General features: G+C 44.3%; 1 protein-coding gene across 4 annotated transcripts in view; it reads right to left on the minus strand.

Moving 5' to 3' along the window:
• Window positions 1-403: 403 nt before the first annotated feature.
• APLP2 (amyloid beta precursor like protein 2) overlaps window positions 404-27299 on the minus strand; it is an 86614-nt gene continuing 59718 nt past the window's right edge. Inside the window, exons 4-18 of one of the 4 annotated variants that reach the window (XM_058544806.1) lie at window positions 25043-25155; window positions 24067-24263; window positions 23469-23677; window positions 22150-22317; window positions 18924-19054; window positions 17881-17955; window positions 16314-16472; window positions 15090-15218; window positions 11147-11246; window positions 9439-9591; window positions 7877-7912; window positions 4885-4970; window positions 4080-4154; window positions 3554-3709; window positions 404-1861 (exon numbers count right to left, since the gene is read on the minus strand). In XM_058544806.1, the coding sequence (XP_058400789.1) occupies window positions 1760-1861; window positions 3554-3709; window positions 4080-4154; window positions 4885-4970; window positions 7877-7912; window positions 9439-9591; window positions 11147-11246; window positions 15090-15218; window positions 16314-16472; window positions 17881-17955; window positions 18924-19054; window positions 22150-22317; window positions 23469-23677; window positions 24067-24263; window positions 25043-25155 (1889 nt within the window). In that variant the 3' untranslated portion in view covers window positions 404-1759. The remainder of the gene's footprint in view (window positions 1862-3553; window positions 3710-4079; window positions 4155-4884; window positions 4971-7876; window positions 7913-9438; window positions 9592-11146; window positions 11247-15089; window positions 15219-16313; window positions 16473-17880; window positions 17956-18923; window positions 19055-22149; window positions 22318-23468; window positions 23678-24066; window positions 24264-25042; window positions 25156-27299) is intronic. The other 3 variants (XM_058544808.1, XM_058544807.1, XM_058544809.1) reach the window with 3 other exon arrangements.

Genomic DNA, 27299 nt, shown 5'->3' on the forward strand with positions numbered 1-27299 from the left:
TGACAAAATTTACTAGAAAGGCCAGAAGATAAAAGCCAAGCAATCATCCAGATTATGGAATAAAACCATATAAAGATAATAGAAAACTTTAAAGAAAAAGAAGCAATCGGGGAGGTCCAAGGTTTAACCAATTAGAATTTTAGAAAACATATATAATACTGGAAGGAAATCATTAAAGAAATAATGAAAGAATATTTCTCTGAGATCAATAAAAGACACATGCCTCCAGGTTGAAGACACTTTCCCTCCAGCCCAAGAGTCCCACTTGCTCAGGTAGGCTAATTCCCGCCTCTGCCAGCAGCTTGGCAACCCTCCAGGGAAGAAGACACCCATCTTCCCAGGGGAAGGAGGGTTAAACCATCACCACGGATTAAGGCCAAGGCAATAAAACAAGGAGTCTCGGTGGAAGTTAAAGTATTTATTGATGTGTTTAAACTCTGTACATTCTCCACAGATCAGATTAAGGAGTTTGTAGGTGAAGTTTACCTGTGCATAGTGGGAGGAGACATGGAGAGGGTAAAGGGGAAGAAGAAGAAAAAAGTCACAGGGAAATAGAAAAAAATACACCACAGGTTACCAGAACCTTCAGAATGAAAAAAAAAGAAAAAGCTGGGAACATCAACATCAACAATACAAGCATTACAGACTCATGTGAAGAAAACAAAATCTTCAAAGCTTTCCGTGGTGCCTACAGATCATTTCATGTACAACTTGGAACCTCCACCTTCCACATAAAAGCCAACCTCCCACATTCTCTCCTGGCCGTTGGCCGCCTACTCCTGAAGTCTTCTCTGAGTGAACACCAAGGAGGCTGGTGAGGAGAGGGAGGGCAGAGAAGTCAGAGCACAACGGGAGGGGCGAGGATCAGTGCCTTCGGGGAGTAAATGTCCAAAGAGGAAAACAGCACATTTGGACAGGAAGGGAGGTGAGTAGTAAAAAGCTACGGCAAGTAAACGGTGGACAGTGGAAGAACATCATATACAGACTACAGGCTAATTTCTGTGGAAGAACTCGATTTAGAAGGAAAACAGTAGTGGATGCCCTAATCTGTATACATTAGGCTCACCTGAAGATGCTGGAACTCAAATGCTTTTAACCTCCTTGGTGACAGGACTTGTGTGGAGACACCAAGGACCCAGCACTGGGAACACCAGACTTCCAAGAAACTGGACCTTTTAAGCTAATTTTGAGAGGATATCATGCTGTGCTTCAATGGTCAATTACAGCTCCCTATTTCCTTGTTTCTCAGCAGCTTTCTGAAAGCTCATTTAAACAGGGAATACTGCCGCCCCCTTCTTTTTTTTTAATAAAAACCAGGACAGTGAATGAGCCTTAAAGAGTTGATTTATACAATGCAACTGGAACAAAGAGCCTGCATATACAGCCTATCATTGAAAATCAACATTTCCCATTTATATAGAGAGCATGTGAGAGACAATACAACAGAAGTGGGATTTCTGATTAATTTAAAAAAAAAGAAAACTACATCAGTCAAATATCTGCAATAGATCATTTGTTTTCATTTCATTTAAGGTTTATATATCATATATTGTAATATTAACATTTTTTTCACCCATTTAAAAGAATGGAAATGGTGATTCTACAGTAGTACTTTAGTCTTAATGATCCAGGAGGCCTGAATGTAAGGTGACATCCTCTGGAAGTAACTGTCGGTCAGTAGTCGATCCAAAACCCCGGACCTCTTCTGGCCCACCTGCACCACCCCACTCCACTGGGGGTGCCACGTGCTTTCTCCCTCTTAAATCTGCATCTGCTCCAGGTATTTGTAGGTCGGATTTTCGTAACCATGGTTCTGCATCTTGTTCAAGTGACGTTCTTCTGGGGTGAGCATTGGGTCAACCTGGAGGAACAAAGATTGAGGATCACTGCAGGGCACCGCAGGAGAGCTGCACAGGGAATCAGAAGTCCTGAGCTGTGTGCTGTGCAATTCCCTGGGGACTGAAATCAGCCTAGTGTTCAGTTTCCACTGGGTGGGCCAAACAAGAGCTAGTGGTGAGGACACAGGAGGAGGAGTGAGAAAAGAAGAGGGCCCAAGAGGCAATGCTTCTGAGCGCTCGAGTCCTGAAAGCTTAGTCCAAGTCGGAGAAAACAGCGAACTGAATTTCTAGCACCACAGTGACAAGCAAGTCTCAGTTCTGCTATCTGCTACTTGGGATAGCCTAGGTGAGCAATCCCTATAAAACGAGGAGTGGGACCAGATCTTTAGGGTCTTCTCCAGCTTTGGAATTCTATAACTAGGTCAGTGACCAGCAGGAGAGGAAATCAAATAACAAAGACAAGCACCTGAACTCTTTTCCCAGAGCACATTATATTCCTTATTATATTCATTTTCTAGAATCAAGAGACTCGAGACATTCCCACCACCCACCAAAACATGAGTGGCAAGAAGTCCAATTACAAATCAGCAGAAGACAGAACAGGAACAGCCTGCATTGGCTCTTTCTATACTTCCTGATGCTTTTTCCCCCATTAAAAAAGAAGGGTTGGGCCGGCCCCGTGGCTTAGTGGTTAAGTGTGAGCACTCCACTGCTGGCGGCCCAGTTTCAGATCCCAGGCACGCACCGACGCACCGCTTCTCTGGCGATGCTGAGGCCACGTCCCACATACAGCAACTAGAAGGATGTGCAGCTATGACATACAACTATCTACTGGGGCTTTGGGGAAAAAAAAAAATAAATAAAATCTAAAAAAAAAAGGCGGCGGCGGCTAAGAGGGCCGGCCCGGTGGCACAGTGGTTAAGTTCATGCACTCCTCTTTGGCAGCCCAGGGTCTGCAGGTTTGGATCCTGGGTGTAGACCGACACACCGCTTGGTCAAGCCATGCTGTGGCAGCATCCCATATAAAGTAGAGGAAGATGGGCACAGATATTAGCCCAGGGCCGATCTTCCTCAGCAAAAAAGAGGAGGATTGGCAACGGATGTTAGCTCAGAGCTCATCTTCCTCACAAAAAAAAAAAAAAAGAAGGAGCTGGCCCTGTGGCCGAGTGGTTCAAGTTCCGCACGCTCCACTTTGGCAGCCCAGGTTCGTGGGTTCAGATCCCAGGCATGGACCTACACCACTCATCAGCCATGCTGTGGCAGTGACCCACATACAAAATAGAGGAAGACTGGTATAGATGTTAGCTTAGGGCTAATCTTCCTCAGCAAAAAAAAACAAACAAACAAAAAACAAAAACAAAAAGTATTCACAGTCCTTCATTCTCAAATATCTAACATACCTGAAAAAAAGAAATACTAAGAAAATAATGAGGAAACAGTTTTCACCCTCTGCAACATAAAATGCTCTATGACTTCCTCACATTTACAGTCAAAGCCCAAATTAATGTTAAAAGTTGGCAACAGCCCCTTATGATAGGATCAACATAATTCACTTGGGGCTGACTTCCAAAACGTGACCTAATAGGCCAGAGAGTAATTTAATTGATGTGCAGTACCCAAGAAGTTAGGATGTTTGAATTTCATAAAGCTCCCAACAGCGCAGAGCAAACCCTCGCCAGCTCAGGGCCAAGGTGCAAGAAAGCCCAGCTACTCACCTCGACGATCCCATGGCTGATGGTGCCATACTGTCTCTTCCTCAGCATCACCAGGCTGATGACTATGACCGTAGCAATGGCCACTGCGATGACCAGCAGGCCAATGAGGGCACTGCTGCTCAGACTGAAGTCCTCCCGCAGTGGCCCCGTGGATTCCTAAAATAACAAAGCAGATGTGTAAGAGAGTCCCAGTGACCATTTGCACAGTGTGAAAGATGGCAACCGAGATACAAGAAACTCGATGAAGGCTGCTCCTTAGAGTAGTGTCTCTAACCCGAGGGAGCTCCCAGATCCCGCTCTCCAGGTAACCAACCAAATGGGGAAAACCCCCACCTTTTCCAATCTCCATGGAGATTCTGATTTTAGCTTTCTTATCCAAAAGTACAGAAAAACAGGGATGAGGGACCTTTGACAACTTAAGATACCAGGTGTCTCTCCCATTTTCTACTTGGACTGAAAAGGCGGGAAAGAGAAACAGCTGAGATTGAATGAAACCCAGCATTAGGTTCTGTCACTCAGCACATACCGGCTCTTCCTCAAGGCCTCCAACTCTCTCGGCGTTGAAGATCATTTCCTTAACATCCAGAGTCTCATCAATGACCTAAAACAGTAGGAAAATCTCAGCATCTGGGTGGAAGGGGGAATTCAGCATAAATACAACTGTTTCTTTTCTACTCCCTTTACCATTTGGCGGAGGGAAGCAGACACCTGACGGACACCCACTACCCAATGAGTCCTGTCACATTCTTCTAAATCCACTCACCAAATCCCTAAACGAAGGAGCAGGTGTGGATGCAAGATTACTGTATTGCAGATGGTCCTGTAAAGGCTTTCACCTGCATTTTCCTTTAGGTAACTGTGGTGGACAGATATTTCAGGACAGATTACCAAGAAGTCATGTTTAAATATCAAACTCAGTTGAGGATAATCCAGAAATATGTTGCAGAAAATGCGAGAATAATAATTAATAGGAGGTATAAACCTAAGGCAGTATAAGAACCAAAACCAACTCTATTCCATTTTCAAGTTACTAAATCTCTACTCACTTGAAAATGGCTTCTCATATTTTATTCATCTCTTTAGTTGCAAATATATTTTTCTATTGTGTAGCAAGAGATGAGCTACTGCTCAAAAACAATGCTTTATTCCTTCTCACACCTAGATGCTAAACAATACAGCAAATCTGTGGGAGCACTTGGAGCCCACCCATCTTCTACCATATGGAAAACGAACACATGGAGGCCCATCTGGAAAGCATCAAAACCAACGCCCCTCACTCTAACTATTCTCACAATTAAAACAGGGCAGGGGAGAAGGGAGGAAAAACTCACCATATTTTCATCCACTTTATTCTTACTGTTAATCACTTTCTCCTCAGCACCTATCAGTGCTCGGTCCTGCTCTCCCACTCCAGATCCTGTGTGGAGAGAGATCACAGCTGAGTTTCCACGATGGGCTGACCTCATGCCAACCTCACAGAAGCAGAAAACTCTCTCCTGAGGGCCAGGGAGCCCTCACTGATGGCCCACCCCCTGCTACTCGATACACTACTTGCTTCACATTTTTGAGGACGCACTGTGCTCTATAAAGATGAATGCTACAGGCATTTTTCAAAGGACTGATGGGTATAATGAAGGAGGAGAGAGTGCTTACTTGTATCCAACTTGGAAAAATGGAATGCAAGCCTTCAGAAGAGAAGGTTTATTGTAAGATAAACAGAAGCCGAGTTCAAAGGCACTCAAGCATGGACAAACCTGTAACACCCTATGTGACATTACCGAGCACCTGTTACCACAACTTACTCCATCAAAACCCTGGGTTCCCTCTGAATGGAAGAACTGTTGTACCAGCAATGAATCTGCGTGTCTGCCTCGAGCATCGTATTTCACGCCACAGGCAATTCTTTCTGCCTAAAGTATCCTCCCTGACCTTAAAGCCTTCCTATGTTGTCCTTCAAGCTGCAGCTCCTCTTGGGAGATACTCACAGGTTATAGCACTTAAAATCACTGTTGGTAATTATTGATTTTCTTCTGTGTCTCCCACCAGGCTGTAACCTTCTCAGGGCCTAGATCATTGATAGTCACATCCTCGATGGTTCTTAGACAATGAACAGGAAGGAAGCATTCCATAAACGGAGAATTCTAACACCAGGGTGGAAGGCACTTTTCTATAAACGAAGCAAGAACAGCCAACACTCCTCTCGTCAAGGTCAGACATGTCCTGAGTCAACATCACTTTTGCGTGGCACTCCAAATGACAGTCTCCAAAGATGCAGCATGACTAAACCCAGCACAGACCCAGGGAGGGGAAAATGAGGAGCAAGCCTCTTTATTTTTAGCTCCAAAGCACGTCATTTATAGTGATCCTAAGAGTTCCTTATTAATAATAATATATATAGTTCTATATAAGTGTCTGTGATTTGAACCTTTCATAAACCAATCAAGCCAATGGCATAGCTGGCATTCTAAGGTGACCACCTACAAGTGAGTAAGCAAGATTCAAGCGTGAGTATATGCAAAGCTGCTGTCCTTGGACTGCCAAAGGCAGACACCACCACGAGGCCCAGCCACACAAAGCTTTCCAGCTCACAACTAGACTCTTCTGACATGGAGCAATTAGTGACAGCTACTGTAGTGCTGAATCTGCAGGCTAGCTAATGCATTAACTCATTAGAACACAGCCAAAAACGACGCCTTTTTTTCCTAAAGCTTTCATTTTAAAGAATTTCACAACTTGATTCTAGAGTAAGGTAAACCAGGGCTTGCTTTTGCAGTCTCAAAACGCCAATGAAACAGCAATACTACACTCCAACTACTTGAGAAAGAGGACTCGGGAAAGGTGCTGCCTCAGCAATGATGCATATGATCAAGCCTAAGAAATTCTAATTCTATTCTGAGTTCCTTCCAACACTTTCCCTCTCTCCTCCTCAGAATTTTAAAGGTCATAGGGCAGGATCCTATTAAAAAAATTATGTGACACTGAAGCAACCAACGTACAGTCCTACTAATCCAGACTGTTCCAGTCCTTTTCTAGTGGTATAACGACGTGTTTCTTAAACATTGACCAAAACCATTTTGGCTTTATAGAATGCACAAACAAGAGAATTTAAGACACCAAAAGTTAATGTTTAACTATCCCAACTAATAACAGTTAAAGTATGAGGGCAAAAGCCAGTTAAACTTCTAGAAAAATTCATCTTGATCTATAAACATCTAAGATGTGCTGTTCAGAGGAATGTCAACACAGTGATGAGACGCATATCCAAGTAGAATAAAACACAACATTTACACATAAGTGATTTTTAGAGGATTCAAATCACACTCTCACGTCCTGAGAACAAGCTGTGGCATGAACCCCAGCACCACGTTCTCAGCCAGGGACACCCTCAGTCCATCCACGATCATCTGCCCAAGGCAAAGAGCAGGCTTGTAAAACACACTGAGAACACGGAGGGTTTCAACTTGTCACAATGACTCTGGAGCCTGCGGACCACCCTACGACCAGGGAGAGTCAGCAGCTGACACTGGCATTTCATGTAACACAAACAGCATGGGCTTTGAAGACAGAGGGAGCTGGGTTCCAATTCTGAGTCCTCCACTTCTTAAACGCATGACTTTGAGCCAATCATGTGATCTCTAAGGCTTCTTCAGTGGTTTAATCTATAGAAAAGAGCTAAAAATCCCACCTACATTTGTGCTGAGTGGATTAAATGAGATTAAATATGCAAAGTGTTCAGCATAGTGTTACAGAATATTAACTTTTTCTGAAAACTGGAGACTCACTATAGCAAGCGTTCCCTTGACTTAACCTGTTTCATCATCAGCTTCTGCTGTTTTGAGGAATGCCGCAACAGAGCGGACACAAGACAACTGGCAACAGACAGGTGGGCACAGACAGAGGGCAAGGGGCAGCTAAAAAGAAAGGAAAAAGATGTAGGTGGGAGCAGCTGAGGAAAAAAAAAGAGGCAAAAGAAAATGACACTCTGACTGTAAATTAAGCATATTTTTATATATACTAGCAATTTGCAACCAATCTGTTTAAATTGGATATACTTTTAAAAGTCTACCCAGATTACAAGGATTTATGAAAAATCTATTCTGGTTACTCTGTATTCTCTGGACACCCAGAAGGAAATGGACACTCAGGATGGCCACCTCTAGGTGCTGGAGACAGGGCCACTCTGGCTCCACTCACAGCCACGTCTGAAGAAATGAGGTGGAAAAAAACCAGGTGATGGAATGAAACAGAACATGGAACTTTTGACACACTGGGCAAGTGGAAAAGGAATGAAGGTCTTACAGGGAACATCTTTGACAAACCAACCTTTTTTCATTGGGTGGTACAACTCCGGCTGAGTGTCTAGCAGAAAGGAAAACAATAAAAACAAAATAGCACAAAAGGAGATTAAGAAAGAAAATGGTTTCTTTCAAAATTCCTATCTTAGAATTTCTCTATAACGTGAACAAAAAGTATTCTTCCTTAAAAACTATGCCTGAAATATCCCATCAACAAATCAGCACTAAGATCCACAGCAAATGTGTGGAAGGTAGAAGAGAAAGAAGGAGGTCTGTCAGGTCTTTTGGGGGAAATTCTGTGAGATTCCCAAATTATTTCCCTTAGCTCAGTTATTTTTCTCAGAAAATAACAAAAACAGAAGTTAGTATAGATTGTGGTTTTCTGAAAAGGAGACAAGGCCCTAGTTCAGATATGTCCAAGATGCCCACACCCCAAACAAGTTGTGTTCGCATGGCCACCCTACAGCCCCAGGGAGATTTCGGATTGGTAAGAGCAGGTTTTAGGAATGCAGTGGGACCTCTTATTTATCCGGCTCCTTTCTCAGATTATTTCCTTATTGGAGGCTCAACTTCACTGAGTTGGTACCTCTGAGATAACCAGTTTAGAAGGTCTGAAAGCCAAGTGGGATGCCGCTCCCCCTCCCCACTCGGCACCTTCCTCTGGCCTCCATTCCAGCTCTACTAAATCTGGTCAGAGGAAAGTGACTGTACCTAGGACTGCAGGACCATATCAGCTTGGCTTCACATCCTGACTCCCCACCTACAAGCTACATGACTCTGGGCAGACACTTAAACCCATCTAAACCTTGGAATCCCCAAATGGGGACACTGCCAGTATGTACCTTAGATGGCTATTTTGAGGATTAAATGAGATCATCCGCACACAATGCTTAGCTAAAGCTGGCATATGATAAGAACTCTATAGCTGTGGCCACTATTTTTATCATCACCACCACCAGCAGCAGACAAATAAACAGAATCTGATTCCATACCCGGCCTCAGGGCACCAGTCTGAGCACCTTGTTTATTTATGTGCAGACCCACAGCTTTCAGAGATCTTTTTAGACACCAAGAACCAGCAAGGGAACAGCAGAAAGCCTGCCTGACTGGGAGTCAGAGGGACTGAGCTTCTCGCCCCCACCTAGTACTAGAGGTGTGACCTTGAGCAAGTTCCGTCACCTCTGTAGCCTCCTCGTTACCTACCTCCCAAGACTGTTAGGAAAAGATAATGACATAATATAACAGGAAAGTGCTATTTCAACTGCAAAGTGCCTTCCACATACAAGGCATCACGCACACTGGAGGCAGCTGGTAGAACCAGAAAAAACAGCGGGCTTTGAGCAAACCATCTACAAAATGTGAGAAATATCACTAACCTCATGGTGATACTGAAACCAACTATCTGAAACTATCTGCCTGCATACAGTAGGTGCTCAATGAATCGAGTCTCCCTTCACCTGCTCCTGACTTTCACCAAGAACACAGCTTCCCCAATACAAGCCAGGGCCAAAAGTTGGACTTCAGTTTTCTAACTGCTTTCTTCCCTCCCTTGCCCCCCCGCCAAGAAGCTGCGTTGTCAATCATACACACCTTCATTCTCAGGTAAGGACGGGAAGGGATGGAAGGGGCGGAATGGCGGGATCTCATCACTCTCTTCAGAGCTCACCCGGACGTCCACAGGGGTCTCTGAGATCGAGGCAGTGAACTGGTCCACGTCTGCACGCTGTTCTTGAAGTAGCTCATCTGACAAGACAGACAGGGCAGAGAACCAGGTCTTCAGAAGGATCTAGTTTCTGGGCACAGGACCAACAGTCTGAACAAGGCTAATGCGCGTCATTATAGAACCTGAGATCTGCCAAGGGTAGTGTCCTCCCCAGCTCACAATATAGTCAACGACCCCTCCCTCCTGCCTGACACACCTCCCCTGACCCTGGAGCACTGCAGAACCCAGGGCTCCATCCTGGGCACCCCTTTCTTCTTTATCCCTCCCTCTGGTTTCACCCACTGGCAGTCTTAACTACTATCCACATATTGTGACTCCCAAACCTGTATCTGGTACCTACTGCCCCGACTTCTGGCTCATCTGTCTAATGGCCTACCTTACACCTCCACTTAGTATCCAACAGCGATTTCTATTTTGATATGTATAAACAGAACACTTCACCTCAGTACAATTTGGCACCACCATCCACTCAGTTGCTCATGATGAAAACCTGGGCATTATCCTTGATGCTTTTTTTTTCCCCTCACCTACGCCATCCAACCCATCAGCACATCATGTTCACCCTTCCTCTGAAACATACCCTAAAGACCATCACATCTCTCCCTCTCTTCCATTACCATCTCAGAGCACACAACCATCATCTCTCTCCTGGATTTTTATAATCGCTTCTTGGGTGGTTTCCAATTTTAATCAACTCTCCACACAGCAGCCAAGTATTTTTTTTTTTAATTCACTTTTTTAAAGCATAATTCAGATCTAGTCACTCACTAGTTTAAAACCCTCTAACAGCTTTCCATTATCATAGAATAAAATCCCAACTCCTTGATTTTCCTAAAATCTTTTAACAAATTGGCCTCATTTTTCCCTGTGTTCTAGCCACCCTGATGTACTCAAACATGCCCGCTTGATGTAAACCCCAGGCCTCTGCAGTAGTCATTTCCTACGCTAACAATGCTCTTCCCCTCGCGGTCTCTGCGTGGACCGCTCCTTCTTATCATTCGGATCTCAGGTTACTGTCCCCGAGACAGCCTCCCTGACCGCCAGCCACTCTCCGCTGCTCCATCCTAGTTCCACCTCCTTACACAGCACTTGTCACCATCTGACATCTGTTTTCCCGTCTGTTTCTCTCCTCCTATGACGTGAGCTCCAGGAGGTGTTGCCTATTTGGGCACCATTTTACTCTGTCACATGCAGTAAACACAATAAATATTTGTTGAATAAACAATTAAAGACCAGAAGAGAGAGAGAGGATGTGAGAATGTGTGTAAAATAGGTGCCTTGAAATACATCAGCAATTAAGAGGAAAAGAGTAACAGAAGACTCCCTCACTCCCTTGCAATTTCACACCCTAGATTATTCTTCCAGTAACAGAGTGAAGGTCAATGCAACTCAAGGCTCCATGGCTCACAGCCAGAACTTTACCCTGCCAGGTAATCTCCGGCGAATTCCAGACTTCTGAAACCACAGCGTGCTAATGCCAGCTTCACAGCCTCGCTTGCCCTATTTCTCTGCTCTCACTCCTGAGCCTTAGCAAGAAGTCCCACCCGCCCTCAACAACACACAGTCAGCACCCACCAATCTCCTCTTGGATCTCTTGGGCTACGTAAGGTACTTTGTAGAGCAGAGAGAGGCTCTGGTTCCGTCTTTCTTCAATCACATGCAGATGTGTCATCACCTGGAAGTACAGGATGGTGGACAGACCTTGTCACCAGACAGCAGGGCCAGGAGGGACATACACACGCCTCTGCGAAGACCAGCTGAAAAGGTGCATTCTCTAGAGTCCAGCAAAGCAGCTGGCCAGAGGACAGTATTACTCCCCACACCACACTTACTGACCACTGAAGCGTAAGACCACGTTCAGACTGCATGTGATACCCCTCAGGGCTCTGAGAAGTTATCCACAGACTGCACCAACATAAAAGAAAAGTTAATTAAAAAATTTTCACTAGCCAGTTATTAATTTGATTTTCAAATGAGGCACTTAACAACTGTACTGAATGAGTTAAAAAGAATCCTAATTTGTACAAGGCCAGACACTCAATAAGGTTTTTCTGAGGGAAAGAGGGGAAGTGTCAGTCAATTTTTACCACTGGTCAGATTAGATGGGGTAAAACAGAATGAAATCACTGGCTAAAAAGTAGATTTAGGGGGAGAGGAGACCATCCATAGATTTTGCTTAGCAAAGCAATTGCTTGAAATGATTATCATGGTGAATAACAGAACTAGTTTATTTCTATTTAACTAAACTAGCTATTCTTCCAAAAATTTATGCTGAGCTATAAATAAACCTGATTTTAAGGGGTGATAAAGGAAGACTTATGTACTGTCTTCCACAGTTCACTACCTTTTCTTAATGCAAAAGTTCCAAAGTTCACCAAAAAAAAAAAAAGTCATTAAAACTGGTCACTTACTCCTAAAGCTTTCCAGGTTGGAAATGAAAGCTGATTTGGGCTAACATGACCCAATGACACGGTGAGGCACATGGCTGTAGCTCACACAAGCTATTCGAGAAGGTTTTCCCTGCCGGGTTACACCTGCAGTTATCAGGCTCTTTCTAAAGAGGGTGCTCTAAGCTAGTGGATTAATTATGTGGGCTTGAAGCCATTAACAAGAAGGGTCAAATGAAAAAGAAATGTTGAATGGAAAGAGGCTTTTGCTGTAGACTGCTGCCTCTCTGCCCTCTAAAAGCAAGGATGGAAGCCAGTGAATTTTATATCTGCCGTTCTCTCAATCAGGTAAATTGATGTGAAAGCATAAACGTGAGAGCGCCTTGGAGAAAAAATGCAAATGGAACAAATATGTGTACCACCCACAGTCTGAGCACGTGTTGAAACTGTTATACTTCTTCAGATGAATTAAAGAGTCATTTGAGAGGATGGTTCATAGACCCACAGGTGGACAAGAACCACAGGTGGAATGCTGGAGTGAGTGTCTTTATGAAAGTGAGCCCCTGAGCTACAGAACGGGTGACAGCACCACGTCACTCACACCCCAAACCAAATACACACCTGTCACACTGCCTGACTATACTCAGGGTTTTTCAGAGTTTAGATAACAGAACAGGGAACAGGCAGAAGGTTAATGTAATTCAGTGGCCAAGCTTCACGAGAATTAAGGGCTTAGAGCAGACAGAAAATACCACACAGCAGAGCTGGGCTGTCCCCGGAGACTTCCTAGGAAGGGAGGGTGCTGCTTCCCCGTCACTTGGTGTGGCACCTTGATCTCACTGGCAGCTGACTCATTCCCTACCTATTAATTTAATATACTGATCAAGGGCTCTCCTTTCCTTCTACCCTCACCACACAAAACATGCCAGACCATAGTTTAGTTTTTCCACAAAAAAATTTGGAAAAAAATTACATATTTAAAAAAATCAAGTAGACCTGAAAAATCTAACCCCTGTCAAGATGCATGCATTTCCCACCTAAGCTGCTTGGGAGCTACTCTAGGACTCTCGGCCTTTTCTCCTTCTCCTCTACCCCATACAGTTCAATTTGTGCTCCAGGCCTCCTGGGGTCCCAGATCCAGCCCCTTTCTATATTCTTTCCACTGTAGGAGCCAGAGTTCATTCATTCCCCCAAACTCCCAACTGATAAGACAAAGTGAACTCTGTGTTTAAAGACAATTACTCTTCATAACAACAATAAACAAACACATAGGGACAGAGACTGGATTGGTGGTTACCAGAGGGGAAGGGGGGAGGGAGGAGGGTGAAAGGGATAATTCGGTACATGTGTGTGGTGATGGGTTGTAATTAGTATTTTGGTGGTGCACATGATGTAATCTATGCAGAAATAGAAGTACAATGATGTATACCTGAAATTTTTACAATGTTATAAACCAATGTTACTGCAATAAACAAAAAATTAAAAAAAAAAAATAAAGACAATTACTCTTCATCTTTATAGCTAATATAATTAACTCTATACTCGACCGTGAGCTGCTCGAGGGTACACAGGGTTTCAACTTTGTATTGTCAGAGGCTAGTGCAGAGATAGGCAGGGAGACAGCACACAAACTTCTGCTCAACAAGTAGAGCAATAACCTCTGTTGCAATATTCCAGAAGGACAGATTACTTTACAATCATAACACACACACAAAAAGAGGCTGGGAGAGGGAGATCAAGTACGTAAGCTTATGAGTGCATCCCATGTACACTGAGTACCCACAATCAGCACAGCACTGTAGTTACAACGCGGGAGGAAATAAAATAAGATCAGTTGTGTCACTATAAGGTCCTCTAGGAAAACTAACAGGCTGAACTACTAGACTTCCTGGTTTAAAAGGAGCTAGCAGTGTCGTAGGCAAGTTCATTTTCAATGAAGAAAAGACAGTAAAACTCCAATTAATATAGAAACAATACTGAAATTAGAAAGAGGGTGTAGACAATGGAATACTACTCAGCCATAAGAAACGATGAAATCCAGGCATTTGTGACAACATGGATGGACATTGAGGGTATAATGCAAAGTGAAATAAGTCAGAGGGAGAAGGTCAAATACCGTATGATTTCCTTCATTAAGTAGTAGATAATAACAACAATAAACAAACACATAGGGACAGAGATTGGATTGGTGGTTACCAGAGGGGAAGGGGGGAGGGAGGAGGGTGAAAGGGATAATTCGGTACATGTGTGTGGTGATGGGTTGTAATTAGCATTTTGGTGGTGAACATGATGTAGTCCATGCAGAAATAGAAGTACAATGATGTACACCTGAAATTTTTACAATGTTATAAACCAATAAAAAAAAAAAAAAAAGAAAGAGGGTGCAGAAACAAACCTCCATCGATAACTAAAGTAAAGCTGGACCGAGCTTGGGAAAGAACTCAGGAATGTATCAGTGTCTGTCTAAACAGACACTGTGGCGCAAGAGGCCAATTTTTAAGATCTGACATATTTGCTTAGAAAAAGATTTCCAATATTAATTCTGGTGGTACCCTAAATCAGAAATAAACTGATATAAAAAACGATTTAGAGGGGCCGGCCTGGTGGCATAGCGATTAAGTGCACACGCTCTGCTTCGGTGGCCCGGGGTTCAGAGGTTCGGATCCTGGGCGCGCACTGATGCACCACTTATCAAGCCATGCTGTGGCGGCGTCCCGTATAAAATACAGGAAGATGGGCATAGATGTTAGCCCAGGGCCACTCTTCCTCAGCAAAAAAAGAGGAGGATTGGCATCAGATATTAGCTCAGGGCTAATCTTTCTCACACACACACACAAAAAAAAAACCCAAAAAAAGATTTAGAAATTGATTTCTCTCTTCAATATAATCATGCATTGCTAAACTTCAGAAACTGTTTTAAGTAGAAAGTACTTCATATAAAAAGTATGGAAGAGATATTTAATAGAGTATCTTTGCAAAAAGCAACTCGTGTACCTAATGTCCTTGGACACAGAGAATCCTTTTCTAAGGACTAATAACAAGCACAAGCGTCAGTGCTGTCGGACCGTCGGTCACAGCAGCCTCTCCCACCAGAAACTCTCCTGGAGCCATTCCTACTCTGTCTCCCTTACCTGGGATTTCATCTGGGCCGCCTTCTCTGGGTCGACAGCCAACACGTGCTGGTAATGGCGGATGGTATGCAGACGGTCTTTGTTCTCAGCACGCACGTAACGCCGCAGGGCCTGGAGAATGCGATGAGGCTGCAAGAGAGGACAGTTGTTTTCATGTCCAGAGACTAGAGAACTGAAAACAGGCAGGAAAACAAAGCTTAAAAAACCTTAAGAATGTAAAGCTCAATGAGGCACAAGAATGAAAGCTATACTTTTAAAAGCTTTCAGCTTACCAATAACAAGCAGCTACTTTCTTTTTTATTTTTCCTAATTTTATTTATTTATTTTTCCCCCCAAAGCCCCAGGAGATAGTTGTATGTTATAGTTGTACATTCTTCCAGTTGCTGTATGTGGGACGCGGCCTCAGCATGGCCGAAGAAGCGGTACGTCGGTGCGCGCCCGGGATCCGAACCCGGGCCGCCAGCAGCAGAGCGCACGCACTTAACCGCTAAGCCACTGGGCCGGCCCCAAGAAGAAGCTACTTTCTAAGTCAAGTATCGAAAATTAAGTTCCAAAGTTACATTGGCTCCTCAACAAACAGTATTTTCCAGAGTCTCTAGCCCACTGTCCTCCTCCAGTCTGCCCTCTTTCCCGAGCTCAGCGTTTGACATGGTAATTACAAGCCAGGCGGTCCCGCATCACCCAGAAAAGACTGCTTGCTAGCCTAAGAAGGATACAAACATCCTCCTTTCCATCCCCCAAAGCAAGGCAGGTTTGAGTTAAGGGACAAAAAAGTTTGAAACAGCTAACATAAAAGAGTTTCGATATAAATTACTTTATCCTTTTCTGTATAATCTTATTTAGAATAGAACTGGTTCAAATGCCTTTGTCCATGGAAGGCACGTTTTCATTCTTTGAAAGTAAAGCTACTACAAAAACTCAATTGGATAACCACACCAACTAACATCCTGAAGTTATGCTTTTCTACTATAAGATACTTCTGTATCACAGTGGCAGACACAGGCATAAAGTGTAATGCTAAGCTTATATAAGCAGATACTAGAGAAAATAATACCTTTTCCTCCCTACTCTTCTTTCCTCACCTCCAGCCTTGCCAGAACCTGTCACAAAAATGTAATTTTTACTGACCTGTGTGTCATAAATTGGTTCCACACACACAATACTTTAGGGCAGGCAACACTGAGGATACAACCTACCAGGGACTCGGCTCTGCACACGACTCACCCTGGGTGGGTCCGACTGCAAGGCGGCCAGGTAGTTCTCCAGAGCCATCCGGCGGCGGTCATTCAGCATGGCTTCCACTCGAGCCAGGTGCGTTTCCACCAGCTGCTGCTTCTCGCTGGCTGCTTCCTTCTCCAAAGCTTTAACCATAGCTTGGAAGTGCTAAACCAAGAAAGAAGGAACAACACAGAATTCATGGCACCTGGAGGAAGTCTAAGCCAACAACTGTAGACCTCAATGCTGCGCTTCTCCTCGCCCAGTGCCTGTGCAAGCTGCCAACTGGCCCAGAGCGGAGCAAGGGTAAGATCTGAGTCTACTTTATTTATTTATTTTTGTGAGGAAGATCAGCCCTGAGCTAACATCCGATGCAATCTTCCTCTTTTTGCTGAGGAAGACCGGCCCTGGGCTAACATCCGTGCCCATCTTCCTCTACTTTATATGGGACCCGCCACAGCATGGCTTGACAAGTGGTGCGTCAGTGCGCGCCCGGGATCCGAATCTTCGATTCCCAGGCTGCCGCAGCAGAACACACGCACTTAACTGCTGCGCCACCGGGCTGGCCCCCAAGTCTACTTTATATCTGACTTCCGTCGGGATGGTTACTTCCTTATCGGACAAAAGCGTGGTGAATCTGGGGGTGAGAAGGACTGCTTAGCGTTTCCGTAACTGAAATGCCTAGAGCTGGAAGCCAGTGCCTGGCTCTCAACATGCACCACAAGAACAGAACGCTGCCCCTTCCACACTGCAGCAAGGCACTGACTTCCAAATCCTGAAACCACAGACCAACAGGAGATACATTTTAAAACATATTCCAGTAACATGGTAGGTTATGCTGAGCCATTCACCCCAAAGTCATGAAGGGCAAGTTATCTGTGAGGCACCTGGCTGGGTTTACAGGTACAGTTTAATGCTGCTGAACTCACTTTCCCTGCATAGTATGCCTTGGCTTTGTAGAAACGAACACTCTCAGATTTTCTAGGCGAGTGATAAAAAAGCAAAGGTGTGCTGACGAAGTGTTATGAAAGACTTCAGCGAAACAGACACAAACTGACTTAAAATGTAATCTAGTTTATGAAACCCAAAGCTGTCTTGTAAACTGCTATCCTCATTCCTAGCAGCACTCTCTTCCATTCAAGGAGAATGCAGATGTGGCTATGACTCTGAGGTTACCTTCTTAACAGAGTTAGAGATGCATTGCTATCAGAGAGCTTTATCTTCTGCCTTTTGACTTTTCAATAAGTCTACAAAAAGAGAATTCAGTACTGCTGAAAAACAAGTCACAGGCTAGGAATGGAGATGACAGAGGACCTGTGCCAGGAAAGCAGCGAGCTAAGGTCACTTCCTGGCATGCATTAGGTGTGCAGGGGCCGGGGTCTGGTTTCCTTCGACCAGAGGTGAGCAATTCTGGAGAATGCCAGTTGGGAGGTGAAAAAAGGCAGACCAGTTATAGCTTCCTTGTAACATAAGCTCTCAACGGAAAGGAGATGTCACTCGAATTCCATGGGAGTTCGGCTCCGACCACATTTCACAGGGTCAGGCTGGAAGCTCCGTCCCGGAGAACGCGTCTTACCTGAATGAGAGTCTGCCTCTCTGCTTTAGGGAGGTTCTTCGCCTGAAGCTCAGCCTCTTCCCATTCCTTCTTTACCTGGAATAAAGGTCAAAGCCACCATAACCAGGGAATAATCTCTAAACAGTTCCCCTACTTTCCAAAAATACTGCCAGGGCCTGAATCGAATGTGGGTAACTGTGCAAAAGGAAATCGCATTGTATGACCCCTCATGAGCTCAGGGTTGTTTTAGCCTGTTCCTGAACTCTTGCCTCGAAAGGTCCTAGGCCACATGGAGCGTCAATTCCACAACCTCCCTGTTATCAACCTTGAGCAAGTTATTTAAAAGTCACTCTGCCTTAGCCTTCTCAAAAACAAACGGGGGGTTGGGGGGGTGTTAATACTTACTTCTCAGAACTAAGGTGGATAAAACAGAATATTGAGCATTTCCCAAATGCTCAGCACAGGGGATGTGTGGGATTCAGGTGGTACTCAGACCTAGCAGGGAATTCCCCTTCCTTTTTCTTTCAGTCCTTCTGAGGAAGTCTAAGACAAGGGGCACTACGGAGCTCATTTGGCTCTAACACTTACAACCCTTTGAAGGAAAAGGAAACGTCCCTGAGACTCAGAACCCGCAGCAGGCCACAGGACCTGGCTAGAACGTATGCATACATGTTTGCTTTCATCTAAGGTTTTTACAGTTACCTTATTCTAATAGTAAATGAAACTAGCATTCCATTTACAACTGTGATATAAAGTTTCCTCCTTTAAAATAACTTTTTTTAAAGTTAGCTAATGGCAAAGAAAAATAACAAGACCAAATAGTTACAGGAAGTGCTCAGCAGAGTCTGGAATGTGAAAAGCACTCAGAGGGTAATGGTATTATCATGGAGGTGGGGGGTAGGGAGGAAGCACCAGTCACACCCAGAAGGCACTGCTGCTCATACTCACACCTCCTGTCCTAACACAGCATGACAACCTAGGGAGGGGGGCCCCTTTGCTTTGACCATGAAAACCACATTACCCAGTGCCAAACACCCTGGAGACAGGGAAGTGCTGAGGTTTACCCTGTCCATCCGGTTGCGGTGCCGAATTTCTAGCTGTTCCTTAGCCTTCTGGAAGCGAGCATGCTCGTTATCATCAGCAGATGTCTCAAAATACACATCAACATCATTGGTTGGCAGAGGAGTTGGGGGAACTGAAACAAAATAACAGAGGGAGTTCTCTTTGGAGGCCAGGCCTAACATGGAAACTGCACTGTGCTCTAGGAAGAAAACCGAGCTCAGGACCTGCAGAATGGAGGAATTGGTCTCCTACACGCTCAAGGTGCAGGGTGCTCCTGTCTGCCAAGTCTCTACTCTGTTCCTGACAGTATTCACCCACCAGGCCAGTCCACGACCCCTGGGGTCTTCAGCACCTTACAACCTCAGGGGCAGAAAAGGAAATCACTTCTTCTATACTTTGCTGCGCCTCAGTTCTTGAAACCTTAAAACCTAAACAATAGCTACCTGATTGCTGTCACTGACAGCACGCGACCAGAGGCGAGGGCGGAGGTCACTCCTGCAGAGGCCCTTCCACAAAGTCTCCATTCTGAAAGGAACTTCCGTGCTCAGGTCTCTTCCTTTCTTCTGGCTATTTTTAGGTCAAAACTTACTTTGGGAGCTGATTCCACTGAATGTTCTGGTATACCGCCTGGCAGAGAATGTCCAAACGGCTCCAGCTACAACATTTTAGTTTTCAGCCTCATTGAAGGAGTCTTAGCCCACCCCAATAACAGGGAGAAAAAGAAGCTGTGATATTTGACAAGGACTTACCAAGGAGTGTGAAGATACCCTGGGCTTGTCCATCCCTGACACTCACTGGCCTTACCAGGCCATCACCCAGAGAACAGACTCATTAGGATAAACGCTCCTCATTGCTAGTCAAGAATAATCAGCTCTCAGTGGCCCCAGGCAAGTGAGTATCTGTACAACGGAGCTTAACCTCATTTATGGAAGGATTGAGATGACAAGTTTGGTCAATCTCTTAGGAAATACCTACGGAAATTCTTATTAGCCCAGTTCACTGGAGATTTCCCAAGCTAGGGAAGACTGCCATGTAACTTGCTTGCACAACTCACTATATCCTGACATAAGTTAGAGCTAAGTAGAGAGCAAATGTCAAAATTCAATGAATTTTAATGCAGAAACAAATTCACTTAATTTCCAGAATTGTATAACTTTAACACAACATTAAAACAACTGTGTAACTGATGAATGTAACTACAAATTACTCAGCGAATCCAAAGTTTTTCCATCAGAGTATCTTTTATTTACTTACCCTCTCTTATTCAGCTTTAAACCTAAGAGCTACAACTATTCTTGTCAAGAATATTTGGCTCCTACATAAATTTAAATAGGATCTGAACAGCTGATTTTCAGATTAGCTACATTAGAATACATGGCTTCACAAACCACGTTCCCCATGATACTCCAAGGTTCAGCTGCGAGAATTTCTCAGCACGGAAGTCCATCTATGCCAGTAAGCACGTCGCCATCAGCAATGCGCGTCTGCAGCTTAAAGGCTTATGTGCTGCAGACGGAGTCTTTGGTTCATATCACTGAGCTGGATCAAGATAATAAAAAACACAAGCTGCCTCCACCCCTGGGAACAAAAGGGGAAAGTGGCAGCAGGCCCAGAGATCTGGTCCTGAAGACACACTGGGCTCAGACCAAGAACCAAATCCTTCTGTCCGTGTGAAAATGACAGGCTCACGAAGCCAGCATATTCGTCCTTCTCAGTCCCCTTCAAGGAGGGACACAAACTTGACCACTAGAACAGTGCCGCTCCTAGGCTTTCAAAGCACTCTAGCCAGGGCCCCATACGCACATGAGCACACTGCCTCTCCTCGGAAGCCTCCCCTACCGTAACCAACAGGAACTACAATTCTCCAGACTGCACACCCGTGAACACTCTCAGAACTGTCTCTCCACAGTGTCTTGCAGCACTATTGATCCGATCCTTTGGGTAAAGACTGACACCTCCAGGCTCAGCGAGGTCTTTAACAATCCCTGATTCCTCAGGCTTCAACCCGAAACAATGTTTTGTTGCTCCTTAGTTTAAGTAGTTTCACAAAGCAGGAAATATCACAATTTGTATCTCTACATCTTTCCTGAATAAGTTTCTACTGCCAAAGTTCCCTAAGGACTCATAAATTTTTGTTTTTTTAATTTTTCAATCATTTCAAATAAAAATAGCCTTTCCACAGGGCAGCAGCGGGAATGGAAGCACTACAAGTATATTGCATCACATTCAGATCTAGAAAATCTTTTGGTGGGGGAAGGAAAGAGGAACATGAATGTATCTTAATGAAAAACCATCAGAAGCTACAGCCAAAAATCTTTAGAGCAAAAACCAGGAATGGGCAGCAACTCATTATTCTAATGAATTACAAATCAGAACCAAGAAAGCCCACCTGGCCTGAGGATTTTCCAAACACATGGGTTAGAACCACAAGGCAAGCGAAAGAGGGCCTTAAAAAGGAAGAGGGGTAACCATGGAAAGAAGCAAAACTTTTCCTACCTACATCTAAGTAAATCCAACTCAACTGAACCACAGAATTTCGTTTGTGACCAAAGAACACATAGACTAAAATTTCTTCCCTTCCTGAAGTTCTATATGATCAAGTGTTGCCAAAATATTGGAGAAAAAACTACCACTTGGCTGCAGAGCTCTCTTCCTTGAGTGCTTTAAGCAAGATATTTCAATGTTCTGGACTCCCCAAAGTATTCGTATTGTCACTTCTTGGAGAGTGGGCAGCCCCCTCAGCCAGCATGCATCATGGGGGTCAGCGACAGGGCGGTTCAGAGACAAGAATGAGAGGCAAAGCCCGGAAACGAGCATGTGCAGAACTTAGTCGACCTGCTTACCCCATCGTGCCTTTAAACCAGAGAGAGCTGAGGGCAAGGCTGCCTTCCCAACCAACACAGAAGCCTCTAGGCGCCCGGGGACTAGGAGGCTGAATGAGAGAGCAAGCCCCCGGGCTCTCCCGCTGTACCAGGGAGGGAACACACCACCAACCACCACCACCACCAGACCCATGTGAGAACAGACATGGAGAACTGAGCTTACAACTGCCAACAGAAAAGCACAGCCTAGATCTAGAAAGCACAAAGATGAGGGAAAAACGACCGACAGCGAACACCTGAGTCAGCGGGGCGCACTACACAGATGCAGTCATGAGGACGGCCCAGAAAGAGACAGAACGCTGGACAGGACAGTGCTGCTGCACAGAGCCAGCACGGCGAGACTTACTCATGGTTTTACACACAGCCATACAATAATCCTCAGACTCAAAATTGTTCCTGTTGCCTCCGCAGCCGCCATATATAAAGCGCACGCATTTTCCCTTGGAGAGGTCGAAGTACCAACGAGGCATCACAGCCCGGCAGGGCCCCGTCATCGCCTCCTGGGAGCAGACAGCTGTGTGAAAACGGTCAAAACGTCAGCAGGACAGAGGCAGCAGCTTCAAATGCTTCACAGTGCTACATGCCAGCAAGGGGTGGGATGGGCGAGGAAGGACCAGGTGACATACTTAACATCAGCCAAGGCCAAGACTGGACGGAACCTGAATGCCCTGGTTAACTAACTCACCAACTCAAGCCAGCCATTTCTGACGATGTAGTTGTTTTCCATTCTGATATAATAAAGATATTTAGGAACTAAAAATATTAATTGCACTGTCTTGAGTCTCAAGTGACATACAGATTGACACAGAAGAATTCCTTATCTCAGAGCTCTGTGAGCCTTACACTCCTGATCTGTTAGCTAGAGATGTTTGCTTGACTTGTCTGTTTTGGTGGTGTCGAGGACCAAAGGACACAATGCAGGTGAAAAGGCTGTTTCCGTGGTGATAACCACAGTAAACACTACATAAGCACCTGGAAAGGACAAGTGTACATTTTTACGTTCTCCTAGATGAATCATAAACTAGACTTGCTAAGTAATTTCCCCTTAGTTGGGTCCTAAATAATTCTTTAGATCTTACTTGACTTCAAATACACAATCAGCAGGAGGCTGTGTGCAAATGGTTCTAGAACTGTCGACTTTTTAAAAAAATTGGCAAGATAAAAAAACTGCTGGCCCCAATTCCTCACCAGTAGTAGGTCATTAAATTCCACCCTCCCAGCTACAATCTTTCTAATGGATAAACAGCGCAGCCTACAGATTGGAATACACTCAGGAAAAGAAAAACCAAGGAAGTTATTTTCATTCTAGAAGGTCGGGGCTTTGGCAGTACTTGGTGGGGGGGGGGGGGGAGCTCCCCTTGGGGAGAGAACATTTTGCTAGACCACATCGTCTCTCTTATTCTCCAGTTAAGTCCTTACAATGCAAAGGATAGTTTTCAGATTCGGTTCTGCATCTCCTCCTGGAGGTGTCAACTGCCGGACCCTGCAGAGGCCCAGCTATCCACTGCTAAGATGGCACCACCAGCGCACTGGAGAGGTGCCCTCACCTTCAGCACAGACAAGCACCACCTCTCCTCTGTGACTTACCTGGGACAAACGCAGCCCAAAATTCTAAGTAAATGATTACCGTATGGATTTTAACGCCATGGCTCCACATCGGGTTACCTTTAACATCGTGAATAATTTCCTTTTCTGAAACAGTCCCATCATTGCTGGGTTCAGTTGGGTTCTCCTCATTGTAGTCATCTCCTTTAAAGGTGTCATAGTAGTAATCACGATCTTCCACCACTTCCTCCCCTTCTTCCTCATCCTCGTCATCTGCATCCACAGCTGCCTCCGTGAAGTCTTCCAAATCTGCTTCAGTAGGAAATTCACTAAAGGTCACAATAAAAGAGGAAGGTTAATACCAATTCCAATACACAAAGCACAACAATGATTCTCTTCCCTATTTTGAAACACAAAAACAGAGACAGGAAATAAGCTCAACTCACATTTAACTGTGCCACTAAAGCCCTCAGCCCAGCTACATCAGCAAAAGAGAAGAGTTCGTGAGCCGGGACTGCATTAACCTGCAGAAAACAGCGTGGCCCGGAACAAGACAAAGCAGAAAGCCACTGGTGCTCCCGTGATCAGCTACAGCTAGAATGAAATGAAGCTGGCTCAAGTCCAGCAGGGATGAGGGCATGCCCACTTGATCCACAAGTAGGGACGAGCGCCCAAGACACCAGCAAAACGATTTCACAAGCCCAGGACAAGAGTTTACCTTTTATAAATATCATAGTCTTCCTCTTCATCCTCCTCCTCTTCCTCCTCTTCCTCTTCCTCCTCTTCTTTTGACACAGTAGATTCAATGATCTTTGTCTGAGGGCAGCACACATATTCAGTGCCGTGGAACTGGTCTACCCCGCAGGGTAGCAGCATGCCATAGCTATATAAGGTCATTCCCTGAGTCAGACAGGCCTAAAAGGAACCCATACACCAACATCAGAACACACCCCACAGTAAATCTGGTCAAATACTCCCCATCCCTAGCTTTATCCAAAAGAAATCCTTATCAAACAGCGATGTAATGCTATCTCTCATGGACACACAAATTTTCTGCCAAAAAGCTGTGATGCTATTATTTTAAGATTTACAAATTTTGCTTAACATCATCTGGGCCAAAAATTTTGAAAGTCCAAAGTTGGAAAAAATTAAGGAAAACAGAGTTTCTTCTGGTAATTATCAACACCAGTTAGAGTATAAATGTAAAGTTAAATTTACATTCCTCATTGATGAGGGTCCTGCTTCAAAATTTGACCAAAGAGACAACTGACTGGAGGCAGAGTCACCTTCACTACAGAAGACAAGCAGAAGAAAGGGTACATCTCTCCACTGGAAGAAGGGAATGACATCCAATCCCATCAGTATGTACGTCCAGATTTCCTATAATTGGCTCTTTCCACATGGGCTCTGGGTTTAGGACGGCTTTCTTGGGAGCCCTGCCGACAGCATCCTCACTTTACAATCTTTTTAACATCCTTAACTTTAGGGGCTGGACTGTCCACACTGTACTTCCCTACAAAAATATCTATTCTGCTCCCAAATATTTCAATTGAAAAGATACAAGTCATTGTAAATTTTCAAGAGATAAAGGGAAAATAAAGAAAATTAATTTAAAATGATGGTAAGGTTTGTAGAAAAATGCTACTTTCTCTTCTAAGAGAAAAACACTTGACTTTTTACATCCATTCTTTTACCTCTTTGACGACAGTGTGCCAATGCTGGTGATTTTCACACACCTCCATCCGCTCTTTGTGGAAAAACTGGCACTTTTCTGGAACTAGCAGAACATCACTTACAAATTCACCCACTGGAAAAGAGAGGCTTTGTCAGAAGCCAACCTGATCATGATTCAAGGTGAAAACAACCCTCACTGCAGATTATTATGACAGTTACAGAGTCAGGTGTAGACAAGAACAGTCTCTAATGTATACGGCTCATGTACATCTCTCATCTTCAAAGGCCAGTTGGACGTTATAGCTCCAGGCACACAGCCCCTGGAGCTCGACTTTCTGTTACAGCCATGATGCCTGGGACTTGCCTCCCTCTTCCCTGACCTCAAGCCCTTACACTCCCATTGCAGGGCTACAGCAACAAACGACAGGGAGAATAGGAATAGGATTCCTCCTCCACGACCTCAAGCACACACAGCTACTCCCCATCACCTCTGATTTCACATGCACAACATTCCTAGCTGCTTACTTCCCTATTTCTACCCACATCAGTTCTAGTAACAAAATGCTCAGGAAACTAACACTGGGTGTTCTCCTAACATACCAATGAATCTTATTTTAGCCCTTTGTGTACTTAGAGACACCTAAGACAAACCACCACTGTAATAACTGATTCAGGTAAGATCCATCAATGGAAGGTTAATTACAAAGGGGAACAGGTGCCTTTGCAATGGGAAACTCTGGCAGACACTACCTTACCCAGGTGACTGCTTAACATCACCAATAATGGGCAAGCTGACATAAGCGATATCCTAAGAAGAACACATCACCTACATAGTCTTTCTGCCCAAATAATGTCATTTGAATCTAATCATAATAAAACCATAAGACAAATTCAAATTCAGGGATATTCTGTTAAACAAATGGCCTAGACTCTTAAAAATTATCATTGGCATAAAAGATTAAAAAAAAAAGAAAAAAGACTGGGGAACTGTTCTAGATCAAATATAATGTGTTATTCTTTTTAAAATGAAGTATAAAGGACATTATTTGGACATTTAGGGAAATTGTCCAAAATGTGATTACTGTATCATAGTTATATAGGACAGTGTCCTCGCTCTTAGGAAGAACAAGCTGAAATATTTAGAGGTGAACTATCATAATGTCCCAACTTGCTTTCAAATGGTTTAACAACAAAAAAAATAGATAATACACACACACACACACACACACACACACACACACACAGTGAGATAAATAAATAAGGCAAAATCAGAGAACCTCAGTAAAGGGTATAGAAGTATTCACTATTACATTTTCTTCTCTAGGTCTAAAACTTTTCAAAAATAAAAGGCTGGGGGGAGAATTCACATAGCTGTTTAGAAAATAGAATCCTTATCTTTTAGAAATACATGCTGAAGTATTTACAGAGAAAAAAATGGTATCTGTGATTTGTTTCCAAATAATCAGGGGTAGGTGGGAGCGGGGATGAAATAGAGTGGCTCATGAATTGATGATCATTATACAGCTGGGCAACAGTACATTAGGGCTAATGGTATTATTTTCTCTGTGTTTGGATATGTCTGTAACTCCCATAATAAAAAGCTAAAAACTCACTGCATTATTACCCAGAGATTCTGATTCAGCAGGTCTAAGGTAGGACTTAGTAATTAGCATTAAACAAGCATCCTAGGTGATTCTGATGCATCACCAATTGGCTCCATACAGGGTCTAAGTGGAAAACCCAGAGGGAGAGATGTGTGTGGTTAGCACAGGGAGAGATGCAGTTAAGTAGGAGCAGGCGAAAGGAAGCAGGAAGGCTAACCCCTCGGGTTTAAAAAAAAAAAAAAGGCAAAGTATAATAAGAAAGTAATCTGGCCTGAGAAAGGTCTTGGGGCTTTGAACTAGTGCAAAGTCTATGCAGACCCACTCTCCAGCTTCGTCCTCTTGGCCTGGTCCTTCGGGACCCCTCGGGCTCAGCCTCGGTCACTGGGCAGTGGAGCGGTCAGCCCTTCTACTACCCCAGTGATCTACTATAAGGGGGAAGATGTGCTCCTGACATTACAAGCTGGGGCAGTAAACACAGCCTCCTCACACCAAAACAGCCTTACACATGGTAGTTAGGTTTCACACTGCTATTAGTACAGGGACTTTGGGGCCAAAGAGCTCAATTTGACACTAACCCAGGAACACAAAGGTAACAGACTTGGTGCTGCCCTTGAGGGCCCTAGAGGCTCTAGGGAGCTGGAAACAAACATTACCAATCAACTAGAGTTACAAG

The sequence above is a fragment of the Diceros bicornis genome, chromosome 7 (assembly GCF_020826845.1).
Source record: "Diceros bicornis minor isolate mBicDic1 chromosome 7, mDicBic1.mat.cur, whole genome shotgun sequence".
Taxonomy (NCBI): Eukaryota; Metazoa; Chordata; class Mammalia; order Perissodactyla; family Rhinocerotidae; genus Diceros; species Diceros bicornis.